The sequence below is a fragment of the Epargyreus clarus genome, unplaced genomic scaffold (assembly GCF_041222505.1).
Source record: "Epargyreus clarus isolate Ecla_fem2 unplaced genomic scaffold, WU_Ecla_fem_2.2 ptg000007l, whole genome shotgun sequence".
In the NCBI taxonomy this organism is placed as follows: Eukaryota; Metazoa; Arthropoda; class Insecta; order Lepidoptera; family Hesperiidae; genus Epargyreus; species Epargyreus clarus.
In genome coordinates this window covers 16,216,177-16,234,749 of record NW_027332215.1, presented here as the reverse complement: position 1 = coordinate 16,234,749, position 18,573 = coordinate 16,216,177, and the positions used below count along the sequence as shown (strand labels likewise).

The 18,573-nt window shown below is 33.3% G+C and overlaps 2 protein-coding genes across 2 annotated transcripts; one reads left to right on the top strand and one right to left on the bottom strand.

The window, feature by feature from the left end:
* Positions 1-398: 398 nt before the first annotated feature.
* frc (UDP-sugar transporter UST74c fringe connection) lies at positions 399-4,076 on the bottom strand. The gene has a single exon (XM_073074854.1). It carries the CDS (start codon positions 3,818-3,820, stop codon positions 2,828-2,830), a length of 993 nt encoding a protein of 330 aa, XP_072930955.1. The 5' UTR covers positions 3,821-4,076; the 3' UTR covers positions 399-2,827.
* A 1,435-nt stretch (positions 4,077-5,511) lies between these two features.
* On the top strand, positions 5,512-18,168 carry LOC140743521 (uncharacterized). Its single transcript, XM_073074853.1, has 8 exons — positions 5,512-6,167; positions 8,624-8,797; positions 9,988-10,151; positions 10,256-10,360; positions 13,397-13,470; positions 14,167-14,407; positions 15,256-15,327; positions 17,813-18,168. The coding sequence occupies exons 1-8, from the start codon at positions 5,982-5,984 to the stop codon at positions 17,979-17,981; spliced, it is 1,185 nt and encodes a 394-aa protein (XP_072930954.1). The 5' UTR covers positions 5,512-5,981; the 3' UTR covers positions 17,982-18,168.
* Positions 18,169-18,573: the final 405 nt, after the last annotated feature.

Here is an 18,573-nt window from a genome sequence, read left to right as displayed (position 1 = left end):
AAAGGCATAATATTGCTGGCTACTATCACTTAATTATACAGTTATTTGTACTTTTATGTAAAATGTGACAAACTACGATAAATTATAAATGCGGTACGAGAATGCTACTAATACGAAGCTTCTATAATGAGAATAAATGTTTAATTAAATGTTATTCACAATTAAAATTGTTATGCAATAGATATAACTTGACCTACCCAATATTGTTGAAAATGTTAGATAAAAACAGCGCTATCTTTTAAGAAAACCCTTTGCCGGGCGATTTATTAAGGACTATTACAGATGTGAAATAGATATGACAAATAAAATCGAATTATGCTATATAGGTAAATACTATTTTTTTTGGGGTTTTCTGTACTTTATATATAAAGTATATAACTATCTACAGTACTAAAAGGTACCACACAGCTAGCAATGCTATATTGAAAAATGATTACTTAATGAACAGTAATACTAGTAAATGTGTAATGGCAGTATGGATTATGTACATAGTTTAGATCCAGGGTACATAATACCTGTTTAATGAAAATAGTTCCGATTATTAGGCTATAAAGAATTTTGTCACGTAATTATTTAAATTTCTATGTTATTTTTCGTAGCTAACTGAAGTTATAGAAGTTTCAAACTTGAATTGATTACTATAGCTAGTTGTAATGTTGAGCATAAGTTGGTGTTGATAACTTCATAAGGCACATGCTCGGAGATACGAGTTCCAGAAGTGGATTATTAGAATAAAAAACATGCAAATCTAGAGTAGACTAGAATGTGTAAGTTGTCTTTAAGTGCTGCGGCGTTTAAGTACAACTTACACTACATTCAATGATTACGAATGTTTTGATGGATTTCGTTAATATAGAGAAAGTGAACTCTTCATTATGTCGTATATTTCCTCTGCTTAATAACACGAAACGGAATAGTCAGTTATTTCTTTTAGCAAGGACATGCTGTACACCAATTTTGTCATCATTGCATTGTAAAAATTCATTAATAATTATCTTAATGAAAAACACATCTCCAAAAACTTAGTAAATTCGACAATCTGGTCAACAGAATCTTGTATTTAAAACGATTATATATTTTTTGTATTTAGTTGTGGGGTGATCAGTTTGACCCCATTTCGATTTAGATTTACAAAGCAGAGATGCATGTATCGCCACCGTGCATCTTTTTACCACGCTTTTATTAGTTTGACCTGTATGTATGTATCTGGGTATGTAACGGAATCTTTGAATTTGGTTTTTACCCACTTTGAATGGTTCGATTAATTCCAAATTTTGAAAACTTATGAAGAACCGATGACAGTAGGTACTCGATTTTAATAATTTTGTCTTTTAGTAGTCATCAGGATCGTCATGTTGTACGATTTTCCTTGCGAAATATTAGCGTGGTTTTTAGTTTTTTAACCATATTTTATAAAGGTGTTCAAAGATATCTGGCGCCCAAAAATTAATATATTTTTTTCAAGTGTCATATTTTTTATAATGGTAAATATGGCAAAGAAAACCTTCTGTAAAATCTATTAGAAGTACTGTATAAATGTAAATTAGCTCTTATGTTAATTATCACAATTAGATAGTGATTTTAATGTTGGTGGCAGAAGTTACTACATATATTTATTCTACATACATTTATAGTATAATTTGAATATGACTAAAGTCAGCTATTACTATATACAGCAAATTTCTAAACTAAAATTTTTGCAAAAGATATTCAAAACAATACTTATAACAATTCGAAAAATATTTGGTAGACACTTCAAAATACAATGATTTTAATAAAATATCCCAAATGTATTGAATAAAAGTGGACATATTATGAATAACAAGACCAACAAAACTTAGCAACCATAGCAGACTAGCCAGTTTCAACATTGGCCGATTGCATCAATACTGCCTCCCATTTTGGCAACTAGCTGTGTTCGGTCGCAGCGGTTGCATTAACATAATAAAAATTGTGTTTTTGACAACTAATGCTTCATCACATTTTTGAGTCCAGTTGCTGCATCGAGCAAAAGTAACTGAAAGCAGCACTCAAATGTGTGAGTGTAATATTTATTGCTGCATCTGGTTTCTGGAAAGCAGCTAAATTGTCGACTACCAATGTGAAAAGTAGCTAGTCTTCTAAGGTTCTAAGACAAAGAGTATGATACAAAGTATTTATTATTCTAAGCTGAAATTTGACCTGATATTCAAGGCTTTTGATCAATAAGGATCTTGACGGATGGCTTTGATTATGAGTGTTATATGAAAGTTTTTAATGTCTTTTTAACTAACTTAAGCTTCAATATTAATCTTCTGCTATAATGATTAACTGTAAACTACTTAATTGTAAAGTATCAAAATTACACAATAACTTAAAGTGTAGTATATTAAGACACATAACATACAAGGCATTCTTGATACGATTTTGATGATCATTTAACCATGACAAAAGAAAAATTTAATATGATGGAATTCTTGAAAAAAATAGTAATATTTTTATTGAAAGATAAAAACATATATTGAAAACATTTCATATACTACATATATTGACAACTAGACATTAACTGAAATAAATTATGAAAAATTGACTTATATCTTTGTGCATTTTGTAAGACAAAATCCTTAAAGTTAGGGTTCTCACTATCCGTAATTTTAAGTAGTCTCCTATTTCCTATTTCAAAAATTACAGTCCATTATATAGTTAATAAATTTCAGTATCATTTTGCTCATTTCCAAATGTCAACAACATATCACTGACAGAACTATCTTTGGTAGCAACCCTTAATGCTATACAAAAAATATAGAGCATTTGGTTGACCTACATTATTTAATGATATCGCTATAGGCTATACTGTGTCTACTTTAGCATTTGCTTCATTGAGAAGCATGTGCGTTATTGGCTTACGTTTAAATGTTACAAAAGTATACAAAAGACTTGCAAGCACACTTATATTTAAGCCTACAAAATTCAGCCAAGAGTAGACATAGTCACCTCCTATTATCATACCTAAATAAGTAACTAAGATATTCTTGAGGCATCCAATGATCGTCGTTGTTAAGGCACTGTTATACTGGGTACACAACATAACGCTGTAGGAGAGCACAAAACCCATAATACAAGACATGAGGAACTGAATTAAGAAGAGCTTGTCATTCCAGTGAGGATATTCTGTAGAGCGCTCTAGATCCCCTGTTTGCCAGGCCACCAGGGCTGCTGGTACTATCATAAAAAGAGCATTGTAATACATAAGACCATACTTGCCAAGTTCTTTTGAATCAAGTTTCTTCTTCATGTATACTCCATTGGCAGCAGTGAACCCATCATTCAGCAGAACTAAGGTGTAACCTGACCATGAAAATGTAACGTCATCAGCAGCCGCAAGTAAAGCTCCACCAACCATTGCCATGACACTGGCCTGTACTTGCCAAGAGGCTCGTATTCCTAGTACAAATCTCTCACCAATCATGGTCATCAGGATGCTGAACCGTCGCAGAGCCGTGAACATCGGCAAGCTGAGCTCCTTCGTGCCGCCGAGGCCGGTTGCCATGTTTCCCAAGTAGATAACGGGCAAGGGCCAAATCCGACGCGCCACATTGCCGTCCAGTAGCGGAAATTGCACGATTCTAATGTAACGGCCGCTCCAGAGCACGAGAATGGTCGCCACCATCTGCCCGAGGCCCAGTACTTGGTATGACGGAAAGGCATACGTAGTTAAAACGGTTTTATTGACAACCGTTATCATAAACGAAGCGAGAGCATAAAAAGCGGCGCTCAGTACCTTCATCAACAACAGGGCTTTATCGGCATCAGCCTCATTCTGCTTGTTGAGCACTGTCATTGCGATTTATGGGAATATAAATACTATTTTTTTTAATCCACTAAACTAACATTGTTGATTAAGACAACAAATGAAAAGGAAACTCACTGACGTTCACGGTTCTGAATGGATGGTCGTTTTGGTCACGAAGTTACTTTCATGGTCGATAAGGTAATTTTTTCATTAAATATAAATAAAAGAAAGACCTTGATGAAGCGGCATAGATGCCAACGTACTTTACTAATTAATGTCAAATATCTGTCGGGAGCAGTTGAAGTTTAATATTTATGACGTACACTTGACATGTACGTGAAAAGTCAACTTTGTGCGCAAATTGTCTGAACTGTCATACTCTATGGTCTTGTAATTCGCCTCGGAACACATATTATAGTTCCGAGTAATTCGCCTAAAATAATATTCAAAGTATGTTTTCACATAATAAATAAAAATCACATAATTTTATATTATTAGATACAAATATTTGTGTATTTTTCCATTGCGTGGAGACAAAAAAATTGACATATTTAGTCTCAAAATTGCCAGTGAAGTATTTTTGTCCAATATCTGGGAAAAATATCTTCACTTTATTATATAGTTATCTTAACTGAGAAATTAGATACTATATAATTATTAACTTCATTGTCGTTATATCCACCAACATAATAGTAGAAAAAAATGTGAAATATTTTTTTTAGTTTAATTACAATTTAATGAATTGTGTAATTGTCAATTTCTGGTAAAAAAAGAACACTTAAACATATTTAAAAAAATAAAGTATTTTTTTAATTGTAAATGAAAACTTCTTATGGGAGGGTAAACAGCTTCATTACTTAACGCGTTATGGCCATAGATAAGTATAGATATCTCACCGCCTTGTAATTGAAGGAAGGCATTAAATGGCTTAAACGTCATGGTGTCATGGTGTAATTTACACGGAACAATGCCGACATGCGCAGTTAAGTTAAGTTGTGCAAAAACACGAAATCGAAGAAAAAGTGTGAAGAAATATCGTCTCATTCCTAATTGCTATAAAAAATACATTTTTTAATATTTTTCAAACCCGAAAATAGATGACAGTGACAATTTCAATTGTCAAAACTGGTTACATTTTCTTGTGTCTTGAGTAATCTTCACTAATCTATGGTTACGGCGCCAGTCAGTCTGGTTTCCCTTTCTCTCACACATACAGGCAGGCTCCTCCTCTCTCACTCTTGCCCATAGCACTATGGATTAAAATACATATATTCAAGGAATAACCTTTTAGGAAACCTTTTAGGAATAAGCCTTTCCTACGTTAAAATATTTCAATGTTAAATACATAAACTTAGATTATCTTAAGTTATCAGTTCTGTCGGGCGTCCCGAGATGCATACGTTTCATACAACACACGTTCATACAATATTTTAAGAGTTATATAACTGGGTATAAATAAATGACAAAAGTTATTGAATACATGCTCCTATAAGTACCTATTTTAATAACTTAATTATCTTGATTGAACCAGATCTAGCAACTTTTTTGAGCATTTTATGTTTTTGATGGAATTATTTTGATATGTATCAATTAACCTATTTAATCTTAAATTGATATTAGAATGGGGTTGTTTATATTTTTTAAATGGCAATCTATTCCAACCACGTGATATAATAGACAATGATTTACCTTTTTTACGCCGCGACAAGCAAGGAAATAATAAATGTATCTATGAAATTAATAAAATAAAACAAAGTATGTAGTCATTATTAGAATTGCATTAACTCGGCGAAATAATAATAATCGTATTTTTTTGCTAATTTTTAATTATTTTTAAAATCAATGAATAAATAGTTATGGAATGTTTGTCATACATAAGAGTCTAGAACGGTTCTTTGTGAGCATTTGAGCAAGCGACATTTTGATAGTGTTTCCGTGTATTGCCATGCCAATCAATAGTGTATTATCCGCTTCTCAAAATTAATATCGTCGCATAGTTTCGTTATTATGTTTATTCGCGGTGTAAATATACGCCCTTGTGTGCATTGAAACGTGTATGTGTACTGAAATGCGCATCTGTGTTTAGTTTCAGTAGGTACAATGTTTCATTGTGTGGACGCGTAGTAGACTGAAAGTTGGGTGTACAGTTAGTCGTAGATAGATCGCAGGCGTCAGCAGTTCGTTTCGAACGCTGCCGTCTCAGTAGGAGATGGCGATGCCAGAGCAGTTTTCTTTACGGTGGAACGATTTCCACTCCAACCTGTCGCAGTCATTTCAAGCCCTGTTGGAGGGCGAGGACCTGGTGGACGTTACGTTGGCGGCGGGCGGACAGTATGTGCATGCACACAAGCTCATCCTGTCCGTCTGCAGCCCGTATTTCAAAGAACTCTTCAAGGTATGACTCATTATCACTGTAGCTATTTTCCTCCTCCCTTTTATAATGTCAGACCACCATTAGATAGTTTCATAATGCCTCCTTTGTTTTCATACATATTATTTAAGATTACAAACCCTTTCATTTTCTGTATTTAATTGTTTTCTGATATTGGTTTAATTTCATGGAAATATAAGTAGATAACATAAAAACTTGTTATTGTTATGTATGGCAATATATTACATTCAAAATACTTGAAGACAATTATGGGTTTTCCCAGTGATGGGCAGTGTATGGATTTGTTTTGCATGTGTGTTTACCCCTGTTTATATAGTTTTAAAGGAAAGATTTACCTTTAAACTGAAAGTATTCCATGAAACTATAAGTCTTGTATAGTTTTAACAATTAACATTTCATGGACTCATTCTAATTCAAAGGGCATATGAAAAGAGATAAACATGTTTGTACTTCTGATTTATTTTTAAATCTTCTATAATCTATAAGAAAACTTTAGTGAAGGATTGATATGGCCTGTTAGCACACTAATGAGGCAAATATAATCAGATAATTTTAATATAACTTCTGATACATTTTTGTTTGTATTAAACATGTTTGCTATTCGTTTTACCTCTCTTTTCTCTTGTGCTGTAAAATAAAGTGTAATTATGTCTCGAATCTGCAAATATTTACAAGCTGTAAGTAATGTTCTAAAAGTGGAGGGGACGCTATTGTCGCACCAGTCGCATAACTTATGATTATATTTTTATATTTACATTCAAAATAGTTTTTTATAAATTACATAAAAGTGAAATGATTTAACAATTTCCATAAGTATCTATTTTTCAAGTGTTTTCAATCATGGATAGCACGCTTCCATTTCACCAACATATTTTATGGAAATAAACACATTGTACGATTGTATGAGATATTTTCAATTGGATTCACAAGTTAAAATATTGAGTTTCATGTTAAAAATGAATAAAATTTTGATATCTTTATTTAAAATATATATACCTCTATTTATAAAGATGTTTGAATATTTTCTATAATAAATAACTTAGTCTGACACTAGAGTTTTAAAAGGTGACACATATTTCTTTTATATAAATATAAAATTGTTATGATTTTGTTGTGTCACACTTGTTACGTGAATTTGACAAAATTGAAGTGAAATTAACATTGTTGAATAAATTTTATAACAATGACGCTGCATATTTGAGAAAAGGAGTTATACTTGTATATTTACAGAAACAGGTAATTTACAGAAACTTGTAGATTTTTTATAATATATGAGTGGTAGATGGGAATGCAGTCCAGCTGCTGTAGAATCTATATATTGCATGTGACATATTTGCATACCCTTTGGATTAGGATAGGAGCACAGAACTAATGTATTTCATATATGTATTCCACCTTATCCTGCAATAAATGAATTGAATTGTATTGGTAAGTGACTACTGCTGCCCATTGACATCTGTAATCAACCCGAGTTAAGAATAGATTCCTACCATAGGTTGACCAGAGATGAACTGCTATGTCTGAGGACCACTCTGAAATGCCTTGGAAATGTATGTCTCCCTGCACCCTTAAAACCATAACACAGTAGTGCTGAACACTGCTGTTATTAGGCAGAAATAGGTGAGAGCTGAATCTCAGAGGGTTCTACCACCTTCAAAATTTAAGTACAAACTTAAATAAATGGATGTTATTAACCTTACAGTTCCCAAGATTTTGTGTCCTTTCATTAGTCTAGTATTGGTTATTAATCTTATGACTATCTGCTTAGCAGTAGCAATTGTAATGTGTTACCAACTACAATAACAAGTTATAATACTACTTTATAAGCACAAAAACACTCTTCATTGTAATTTCTTGAACATGGCATTGTTTAGTAAAGTTATAAATTTGAATCACTTCTTTTATCTTAGTTAGAATTATAGAATACAGACAAACATACTGTTATAGAATATAAAGCTCTATGTTGTGTCTGTTTGCAATGTCAAGATAACAGCTTTTTACTAAATGCATATAATATGTATGGTAATTAATTTTTGAAAGTTTTGTCTATCTGTCTGTTTGTTCTGGCTAATCTCAGGTTGGTGTTTTAAGGGCATTTGACTTGCATTAAGCTAATGTTATAGAGAGTAACTTAATTTCCTAAATTTAACGTAATTTTAGGAAAAGAATTATGATTTTGCATAACAAAATTTAAAACCTATGAAATCTCAAGCGTATTTATAATTGTGAAAGTGAGTGAGAGCACAGGGCACAACTCGTATGAAATAAATCTGTGTAATAGTTAATTTATTCAATATGCCTGTATTATGTATGTATATATCACCATTGTTTATTGATTTCAGTAGGGATTAGGTTGTAATTTTAACAATACACATTATAAAAATAAACTTATTTATGTAATTATTAAATTTTATTATAAATTTCAAAATTTCTGAAACTTGAAGTATGTTTGTCAATAGATGAACCCATGCGAACACCCAATCGTCATTCTGAAAGATGTCGCCCACCAGGAATTACGCCAACTCCTTCAGTTCATGTACCGCGGTGAAGTACACGTCCGACAAACCGAACTCTCTGCGTTTCTGCACACTGCCGAGCTTCTTCAGGTCAAGGGATTGACTAGTGGACGAGAAGTGAGTATAATTTTTAGGGTACCCAAAGGGTAAATTCCAAGGTCTGTCCATCACTGTCACAGGACTCCATCTCTTGGACTGTGATAGATAGACACTTGAATTTTTTACAGAATATGTATAACTGGCCACAAAAATGACAAATACTATAAATAAACAAGCTTGAAAATATGTAAATATTAAAGTGTGCAAGTTCGACTCGCACTTGGCGATTTTTTGTTATGTTTCATGAACCATTATCAATTTAATGAATATCGATTCGCTTTACTTTCATTTATCTGTCACCTTTGTTGCCCTTAAATAAATATTTGTCTAGGTTTTCCATATCGCGAAAGGTAAACAAGATTCAGTTCTTTGACATTGATTAAATAATCGCCAAAGTCTATGCATAGTTACAACTCATTCAGATACAAAAGAGCCCAATCTCCAATGTCATTTGGAGGAGTATGTTTATCTGAATTTTAATGTTTCTATTTTATCTAGTTGGTGTACAACAAAACATCCTGGCTGCACTCCACAAATAATATCTCTGTTTACTTTTACAATAATAAAATAATAACATTTATTCTTACTACTATTTATCAAATTACATTATTGAACCTCATTCTTGATATTTTGGTTATTGCATTAAAATTAATTGAAAATAAAAATTTCAGAGAACCAAAACGTCTTAATATGTATTAATGATTATTAAAAAAATACATCTTTTTATTCACAAAATTATGTGTAAAAGTATTTGCAAATATACCAAACACAATGTGTAATGTTTAAGCTTGTCTTTAAAGGTTCGGCTAATGGCCAATTAGGGTTACCCCTTTGATAGATAGGCGAACGACATCGAATTGCATTATACGTATAGGCATTACACCTGTATATACGCGTATTAAGGCGACACAAAGGGCGGGCGGGATCGCCCATACCGAATGTGGGGGCGGCGTGGGATGCGCGCGCTTGTGCACCGACGTCGCGCCACAGCCGCCCGCTCCAGTTTATAAACGAGCTCCTACCCGCTCCCGGTTCAGTGCAGCGCTGAATCTTGAATCCGTTCAATATGGGTTTTCTACTTACCTCCACGAAAATGATCATCATGACTTTGATATATTATTTAAGAAGAAGAGTACGTGTCCCTTAATATATGCTGAGATTAAAATTTTGTTTTCTTTATTCGTCTACAATGACCTTAATTATTGCAGAGAAGTGAATCCCCACCGCCGATGGTCGTATCGCCGAGGCTGAGACCTGAACCACCCGTTGATCACCAAGCCGAATGGATGCCCGGAGGAGAAGACACTTACGCAATTGAATCACCCATCGAACCGATCATACCCCAGGAAACCGCACGCAGCCCCCTGAAACGGTAATATTCACTTTTGGTGCTTAATTTTTTTTGTATTAAGCCCTTAATTTTTTAAATGTTTCGTATAAATTGATATGTAATATTAATTTTATACCTTGTTGCAGTCTACTGAAAAATAACCCGCCGAAAAATAGCAACCTGAAAAAGAAAAACCGCGCCGTCAACAACAGCCCGACTCATCCCGAAAATGCCGAATATGCTTCTGATGGGTAAGTTTTATTTAAAACAAACACTTTATTTAGGTACCACGCAGTTGTTGCAGCAGGGCGAATAAACGTAACGAAAATAGGATAGTTTACTCTTTATCTAGGTTGCAGAGGCGCATGAAATGGCTGAGCTTAATCAACAGGTGCTGTTTGTTACCTTGATATACATGAATGATGAAACAAAATAAAGAAATTGTGTGTTTTCACAATGTTCTCAATGTTCTCTGTTACGCGCTTTGGGTTGTAACAATATTTATTACAATTATTTTTCACTTTTCGTCAATTATAAAAACTTCGTATTAAAATATAATTATACTATCAGACAAATACTACCCTAACCCTCGACGGTTAAAAAAAACAGGCCACCTCGCTCAAAAAAATATGACGACTAAATCGCTTGTCGTAAGACTGTCTGAAAAAAAATACTTTTAATTATTTTTTATACTATTTGTTCGATGATTCTAAACATTAATGACACATCTTTAAGTTAAACAACATTATTTTGTTGCTAATAAAAGAAAAAATGAAAATGTTAAGACAAAAAATACACTAAAACTGGCAGCGGCCTAATTTTTGTTTTATTAAAAAATCATTTAGACATTTTCGTCATACGACTATTTATCAAAAAAAAAAAATACTTTAACTTAATAATTGAGTAGAGTGCAAACTTTCTGACTGATGTCTTGCAAGTTATTTACTTGGACGGTTTAGTCTAAATCTAATATACTGTATGTATATACTCTCTTTGCTCTCGGCACCTAATTTGTAGTGGTAAATAAGTTTCCCCACGTTGATCCGTCCGCGTGCAATCATATACAAACTATTTTAATTTTCAAGCACTAATCCTGATATTTTCGGGTCATAAAACAGCCCTAAATGAATTCTTCACACTCGTGAAGTTTCCTATTATGCCGTGTAATTACGTCAAAATCATTCATTCAATCATTAGTTCCAACTTTTGTGATCTTGACTGAGAATAAAAATCTTATATATTTTCGACACATAGTCTCTATCACTTTCTATAAAGTCCCATATCTTGACTTTAAATTATGACATAGTTCAATTGCGTCTAAAGCTCCCCACGTGTCCTATTCTATAGTCATACAAAGTAGCATAAAACTTTGCAAAAATGTTCGTTTATTTTTAAATCAAAAACAGACATACGGTTAAATTGTATATATTTGTAGGTATCTTAAAAATTCAATAACAGTTTTCAAAGTCACCTTGTCGGTGATGTCATATTTTCATGTACCTGTTACATTTTTCATGATATCGATCCGTCTAGAGAGCGAATATATTTCGACATGTTACTAAGCAATAAATTATCTTGTCTGAAGGTCTCCGTGCCACAAATAAGACATTGATTTTAAAGCGAATTAATAACATTTGATAGACCTTGTTTACCCTGTCGGGTGCACCCCGCTGGGTCGTTATTTAGGGATCGGCGAGACGGGGATGTATTTATGGGTAATGAAAACACTCTCGGCCAGTTTAATTGAGTTATTTGTTATGGGTTTCATAGACTAGTTTTGAAGCTCATAATAGTTGTAGATTATAGTATTATAGAATAGATTTGTTCTTCTAAATTCTAAAGTTATTTGAGAGTGTTAGGGTCTCTATTTGTAGTAGTAGTAGTAGTAGAATACTGAACCTCGGAATACTTTTGTCTTTACTTTTTACTCGACTGCCAAGGAAGGGTTATGTTTCCCACGCGAATCTAGTAGGTAAATTTTAATGTAAAGTTTGTGGATGTTAGGCTCGAAATAGAAGTACGTTTATTAATCAAACCTATCGAGTATGGTGCGATTATCAATATTGTATATTATTGGTATGCGTATTAAAAATAATTTATCAATAATATGAAAGTAATTTTATAATGAAAAAGAAAACCATGATATGATAAATATTTTCATAACGGTGAAAAGGAGTCCGCGTCAACGAATTTAAATCAAAATCAAATTGAAAAAGTTAATTGTTGAAATAATATCAAATTGACTTAACTAAACGTTATGCTAATAGACGGTCTAATAGTATTTATAGGTAGACTGTCATGAAGTTTGCCGCCGTGTTGGATGGCGAAAGCTGTATCGATTTTGTCGTTGCATGGCAACGGGATTCATACGGGTGCACGATGGGCGGTAGGGTGGGCCTTGGTACTGAGTCCGAGCGCGGCGGCGAGATGTAAATCTGGACTAGACATCCCTGGGAACGTTATTGATTTCCCGTTGCATGGTAACGCCACCCAGGCAACTGCAGTGGGTGGCGCCGGGGAGACAAATGCGGCAAATAGGGAGATATTTAGACGAGATGATAGGTGGATTGTAATGGACGCTTGGACGTTGCGGATACCCCTACCTGAATAAAGATATTGATTTTAATTATAGGACATTTATAGCATGTAGGGTGCCTGAGGGATGACCGACGCTCCTTTAGTATGCTTGAGTGATGTTGGTAATATGCCAAGCCAATTCATAAAGATTAGCGAATCTAATTCCCTTTGGCAAGGGCGGTGAGCTTTAAGTTACGAAATTTTTATGATCAGGCAGATTTCATTTAATAATTCTACTGTTACAACCCACCTACTGGTGCTTAACGTTTTAATGTTAGACCTTTAGTTCTAGTACTTCGATATTCTATAAGATCTTTGCATATGTAACAAAAAGAAGTTATTTTTTTAATTTTGAAGAACTTCCATTCGTCATTGTTAGGTTAGCGTTTATAAGCGTGTTTTATTCGTATTATAATGAATTGTTTCTCAATTTATTTCATAACCCTGAATACGGCTGTCGTACTACATAAGATCTGCTTTGGGAGAGGGCCAAGTTACAGTACTATATTTAACATTTTTAAAATTTTGCAAATTACTTGCTATTATTTTTGCACTATGTATTTTCTTTATTGTTTTATTATTTTTAATATTTATTTCTGATCGAAGTAACATAATCAATGTTACTTTTTAAATTTTTAATTTGTTTTATTGTGCACTTTTTATTTTTTTAGTTCTTTATTTTTATGTTTCTTTTTTTTCGGAATTTTCAGTGAACCTCTGATTGACTTCGACAACGACGTGTTTAATAACGTATTGGTATTGCCAGAATCAGCTAAAGAAACTAGTAAGTAATTAAGAAAATTATTATGTAAAAAACGAAAATATGAATAATAATTATAAATTTGCAATAATAATAATACTTCGCAGTGATATTGTCAAAACAATGTATTCTTAAATAAAATGTTTATTACATTTTTATAACCAAACTTTACAAAATGAAATGATCAGCTACGGACTGAGCTTTGTATTAAATTCCAGATTTCGCGAAATAAATATATTTTTATCTCTGTCCTAAACATTACGGGCAGAGAAAGCCACAACTATTTTTGTGTAGTCTATTTTTACTATTTTTATTTTTATTTTTTTTTTTACTATTTTTGTGTAGAGGTTGATTTTATTACAATAAGTGAATGAATAGTTAATGTTGTATATATTCAGTATAGATAAACGTATCACCATATATGTGCATTCGCATACAACCTTACGGACATATCATGTTCATACAAAAGGTTTTAATAAACCTAAGTATTCCAATAAAACTGTTTCGACATTATCACTGCTTTTTAAATTGATCGGAATATTTAAATACAATTCTGTTTTGATTCGTTTCCACTATTTTTGTTTTGATAATTAACAATATACTCGTATCACGAATTTGTAATCTCGAAGTCCTATTATTGAATGGCATGAATGAATCGAATAACAAAATATTTGTGAAAACGAGTGCCTTGACATAGACCGCATAAACTCTGCCCACCAGCATGGAACTGTAAAACGGGAGGAGTAAAATGTCCGTCGTGTCATCGATTCTTCGCGAACCGCTACAACTTGAAAGTGCACATACGAGACAAACACGACACGAGGGAAGGGACACTACAATGCGATATATGCCAGAAACGAATGAGAAATCCATCATGTCTACGCGTTCACATGTACCATCACCGGAAACAGGCAGCTTATTTAGCGCAACTCAGTAACCAAGGCGATCAGATGCGGCAAGTGTGAGTTCAGATTTATTTTGACTGGTGTTCATTCCGACATGGTGGTGGGCTGAGAAGTGAATGAAGACTGTGTGACTATAACATTATACCACTAACCAAATTGTAGGAATATAATCTCTATAACGGTTTCATGCATGTTGAAGAATATTTATTTTAAACTTTTTGAACTTATACTTCTTTTGGAGTATTTGGAAAAAAATATAAGTATTTTTTTCCGACAACTAAAATTGACACCATACAGTTTGTTAGTAAAGGTTGTGCAGAAAACGTTATCGACATAGGAACGTAATGATACTCGACTCGATACGTACATACCTTTTGTAATGCTTCTTCAGTTTACTAATAATTTCACAACTTGCGCGTATACACATTGATACGCGCACGAGTTATTTTTTAAATAATACGCAAAAGAAGTATCAGTTCTTACCTTACATACGTCCGTACATACGTCGTTTTTTTATGGATATTTCAATGATATTATTGAGTTTGGCGATCAGACGATCTCAATGTCCTAAACTACACCAAAATGCCTGGTAAATAGCAAGCCATCGTTAAGTGTTGTTTGACGACCAGAGGTTTAGTCTTACAAACCACTATTGTTACTTAAAAATACCACTATTTCAATTAGAAGGCACGTTGTCGATACAAGTCAGAGTACTACACTAATTTTCTTTTAACTTATTTATGTTTAAGAATGAGAATAATTAATACATTTATTTTTATTTTTTGTTATACAGTTTTGTGATTTATGTTTTTTGTTTGCACATTATTTTGATTTTTTTTTGTTTTGTTATGTTCTATTTTTTATAAATGGTTGATAGAATATCTGTTTACCCGATATGTTTTAGTGTACAAAACATGGTTGGCGGTAAATGGCGCTCGGAAACATCGCCCGGCAATGACTACAGAGATCTTGAGAAGTGAGTTAGTTAAATATATTTATATAACATGAACGAACCCCTTGCATGACGCTGAAGATACGTAACTCGACAGAACAAATTTTATAATTAAATATAAATGAATGTGATACGAATGATACGAAAGAAGTTGGTGATTACGATTACAAATCTACTACCTATTAGGGTGATAGCCAAACGTTTTAAAACTCGTTCGAATCTATCCAATTTTTACTTATCAAACGTCGATCGTTGGTAAGCCAAGCATTTGGTCCAGATTGAATTTTAATAACGGGCGATAGCTTTTCATAGCATAGACATTTGATTGTAAAGTAATGTATTGTTAGTTCTACATAGGATCCTCATTTTCTGTTTAGTAAAATTCATGTATAATTTTAATTCTTTAAAGATTACAATAAAAAATGACAGCATATGTGAAACTGCGAATCTCGTTAGAGCTATTACTTTGGATTAAATTCTTTATTTTTAATGAGTATAATTACAAGTAATACTCTTAAAAATTGAAATATTATCGTGATATTAGAGTTAGTGATTTTATGACCGCTACAAGATATTATTATGATTACGTTTAGCTTTAGACTACCAAATATAGAAAGCGGTTAATAAATTCGACTCATATTTAAAATAAAATGCCTCCTGGTAAATATTACTAGTCTGTGGTAAAAACTGGGCTCTAGAACCGCATAGACAATATAAGAACTAGTTATGCTAATGACAGAACACGAGTATTGCAAATACCGTTATTATCAATCTATTTATAAGGTGTTTTCATTATTGTTCAGTTACATAATGACAATACGAAGGCAAAATATATGAGAAATAAAATATGTTAAATAAAAAAAGCTACAGTCATTGGACGCCATCTTTAAAGTCATTTTATTATTATCCGCGCGATACTTTCAAAGTAATATGAAGATATATTGTTTGTTCTAATACTCTCTTATCAAGGTAACAATATTAATACAATAAATTGTTGAATGCTAAAATTAATTACCGATATTTCTATTAATTTATTATATGTTGCGTTAAGCTGGCGTTTTTTTTTTGTGTAAAGCTCGGCGTGTAAGATTCTGGTTAGGATTTATGTTTGTTTACAAACTGCAACCTTGTTTGATATAAGCGTAACGTGATACAAAATGGCGGCATAGTATGTTTCCCGCTCACACATCAAAAGTGTGACAGAGAGACGAATAGAATCTCGCCATTTTGGACCACACTATAAAATCAAGCTGTTTAAAATGATTTGGTGTTGGGAATATTTTTGCTAGAGCAGCGATGTTAATGACGTTAGAGTTAACAGTTATGTTAGAATAATATGCTGTGTTGATTTTTTGCCTGCGAAAAACATTATAAAAATTACAGTACTTTTAAAGTATGTTTTCGATGTTAACTTTTTAAGAAAGAAACACTGAAGTACGTGGATAAATTATTTAAAATAAGTATGATTTTTAATACGTTTTAGACTCTGGGTTGATTTCGATTTAAAATCTAGAAACTTATCGAATAAATCATTAATTAACTTTAATAACTGATTAGTTTTGTTAATTATTATCAATAAAATATGATGCATATACGTTTCCAAAAATATTTGAATGATTATTTCGTACACTTCGAGGGTTGAATAAATATTCTTGTTGTGTAAGGAATGTTTCCTTCACGTCGAATTTTTCCATACATAAATTATAGCGTATCAAGAATCTGTCGTGTTACTTCATCTATGACGCACTGACGTTAAATTGCTTACATGTCCTGAGTACATCGTTTAAGTTGCGAACTACTACATAGATTACTATGTAGTAGTCTTAATGAAATGAAGAATTTATAATTTACTGGCTTACGCATAATTGAATGCATGCTGCGGTTGTTTCTGTAAAGTTTTCCTGTTGTAGCGAAATAAATAGATTTAAAGTGCCATTGAGACTTACTTTGCGAGATATCGACAACTGCATCGTTTATTTAAATCATTGGAAAATCATATAGAGGATTCTAAGATACTTCGTTTTTATTATTAGGAAATTGATTTCTTAATATAGTGAATATTATATTATGCTTTTATATACAAAAATTAAGAAGCTTTTGGAAATTTTTAATGTATTAAAGGCAGCATATCAGCGATAGCGATTTTAACGCGAATGTAGAATCGAATACAGAATAAATAAATAAAAGTTATAAGTGTATAAGTTAGCACGATGTTTGCATGTAGCTTTGCATACTGTATATTCATACATATGCACTGAGCCCCAATAATTTTATTGGGGCACAGTGCATATGATAATAATAATCAGCAATGCGATTAGTTTTCATTTTCACAGTTTTCGAAAAAATATTTTTATTTCGCAAATATGTGTAAGATCATAATTAAAGTTCAAATGCTACGTAAATAGCGCTATATTTATAAATTGCATGCAATTGATACTGATTAATACCAAAAGGAATGTACGGCTCTTAGCAAGCACAAGTGTAATTGTTACCGTTTTTTACGTTACAGTTATGGCCCGACTTCTACTCCCGACGCTAACGCCAACTCGAACGCCATCGCCAACACCAGCAACGACGGCAGCGGCAACGCGACGCCCAAGTCGAGCGCTAACGCGAGCGCGAGCGGCACCCCCGAGCCCGTCCCGCCCCCCGCTGAGGTAGATATCGACAACATATGATTGGCGGCCAACCAGTTCGCCCTCCCCGACGACGACGATGACGACGATGACGACGACGACTACGACCTCACCGATCCCATCCAACTCTTCACCCTATTCACTCAACAGTGCCACTTCGACAACAACATGGTGTTCCGCGTGCAAACCAAGTACAAGGCTAAGAAGAAGAAGAAGAAGCGCGGACAACGGTGCCGCCGGTCGCGCAACTACAACACGCGCACGAAGAGGCAGCACCATAACGAAATCTAAATGATCTTGGTAATACACGAAACAAAAGCTGAATATTTTGGGCCGACCATAAAATACGACACGCCACTGCATTTTCACCCTTTACTATTCCACAAGGTTTTTGACATCAGTCACGTGACATGTCCTTTCTTCCTTTCCCTAACCTTCCCCTTATATATTTTTTCTATATCATCCTATGTTTCCTCCCATTATTAGATCAAGGAAATATATTAAACGTACTTCCCTAATCTCCTCATAATGCAGTATTTTATGGGCAGCCCATTTAAGGCTCGTATGCTCTTTGCGGTTACCCATGATACAATTAAAGATCCGGTTGATCTATTGTGTTTACTGCACTTCATTA

What these genes read in the sequence shown, in the direction of transcription:
- frc (XM_073074854.1), bottom strand. Translation starts at nt 3,820, where the DNA reads ATGACAGTGCTCAACAAGCAGAATGAGGCTGATGCCGATAAAGCCCTG.
- LOC140743521 (XM_073074853.1), top strand. Translation starts at nt 5,982, where the DNA reads ATGGCGATGCCAGAGCAGTTTTCTTTACGGTGGAACGATTTCCACTCC. An exon ending in ATTTCAAAGAACTCTTCAAG is followed by an intron (nt 6,168 to 8,623) that starts GTATGACTCATT and finishes GTTTGTCAATAG; the next exon opens with ATGAACCCATGCGAACACCC. An exon ending in GCACGCAGCCCCCTGAAACG is followed by an intron (nt 10,152 to 10,255) that starts GTAATATTCACT and finishes ACCTTGTTGCAG; the next exon opens with TCTACTGAAAAATAACCCGC.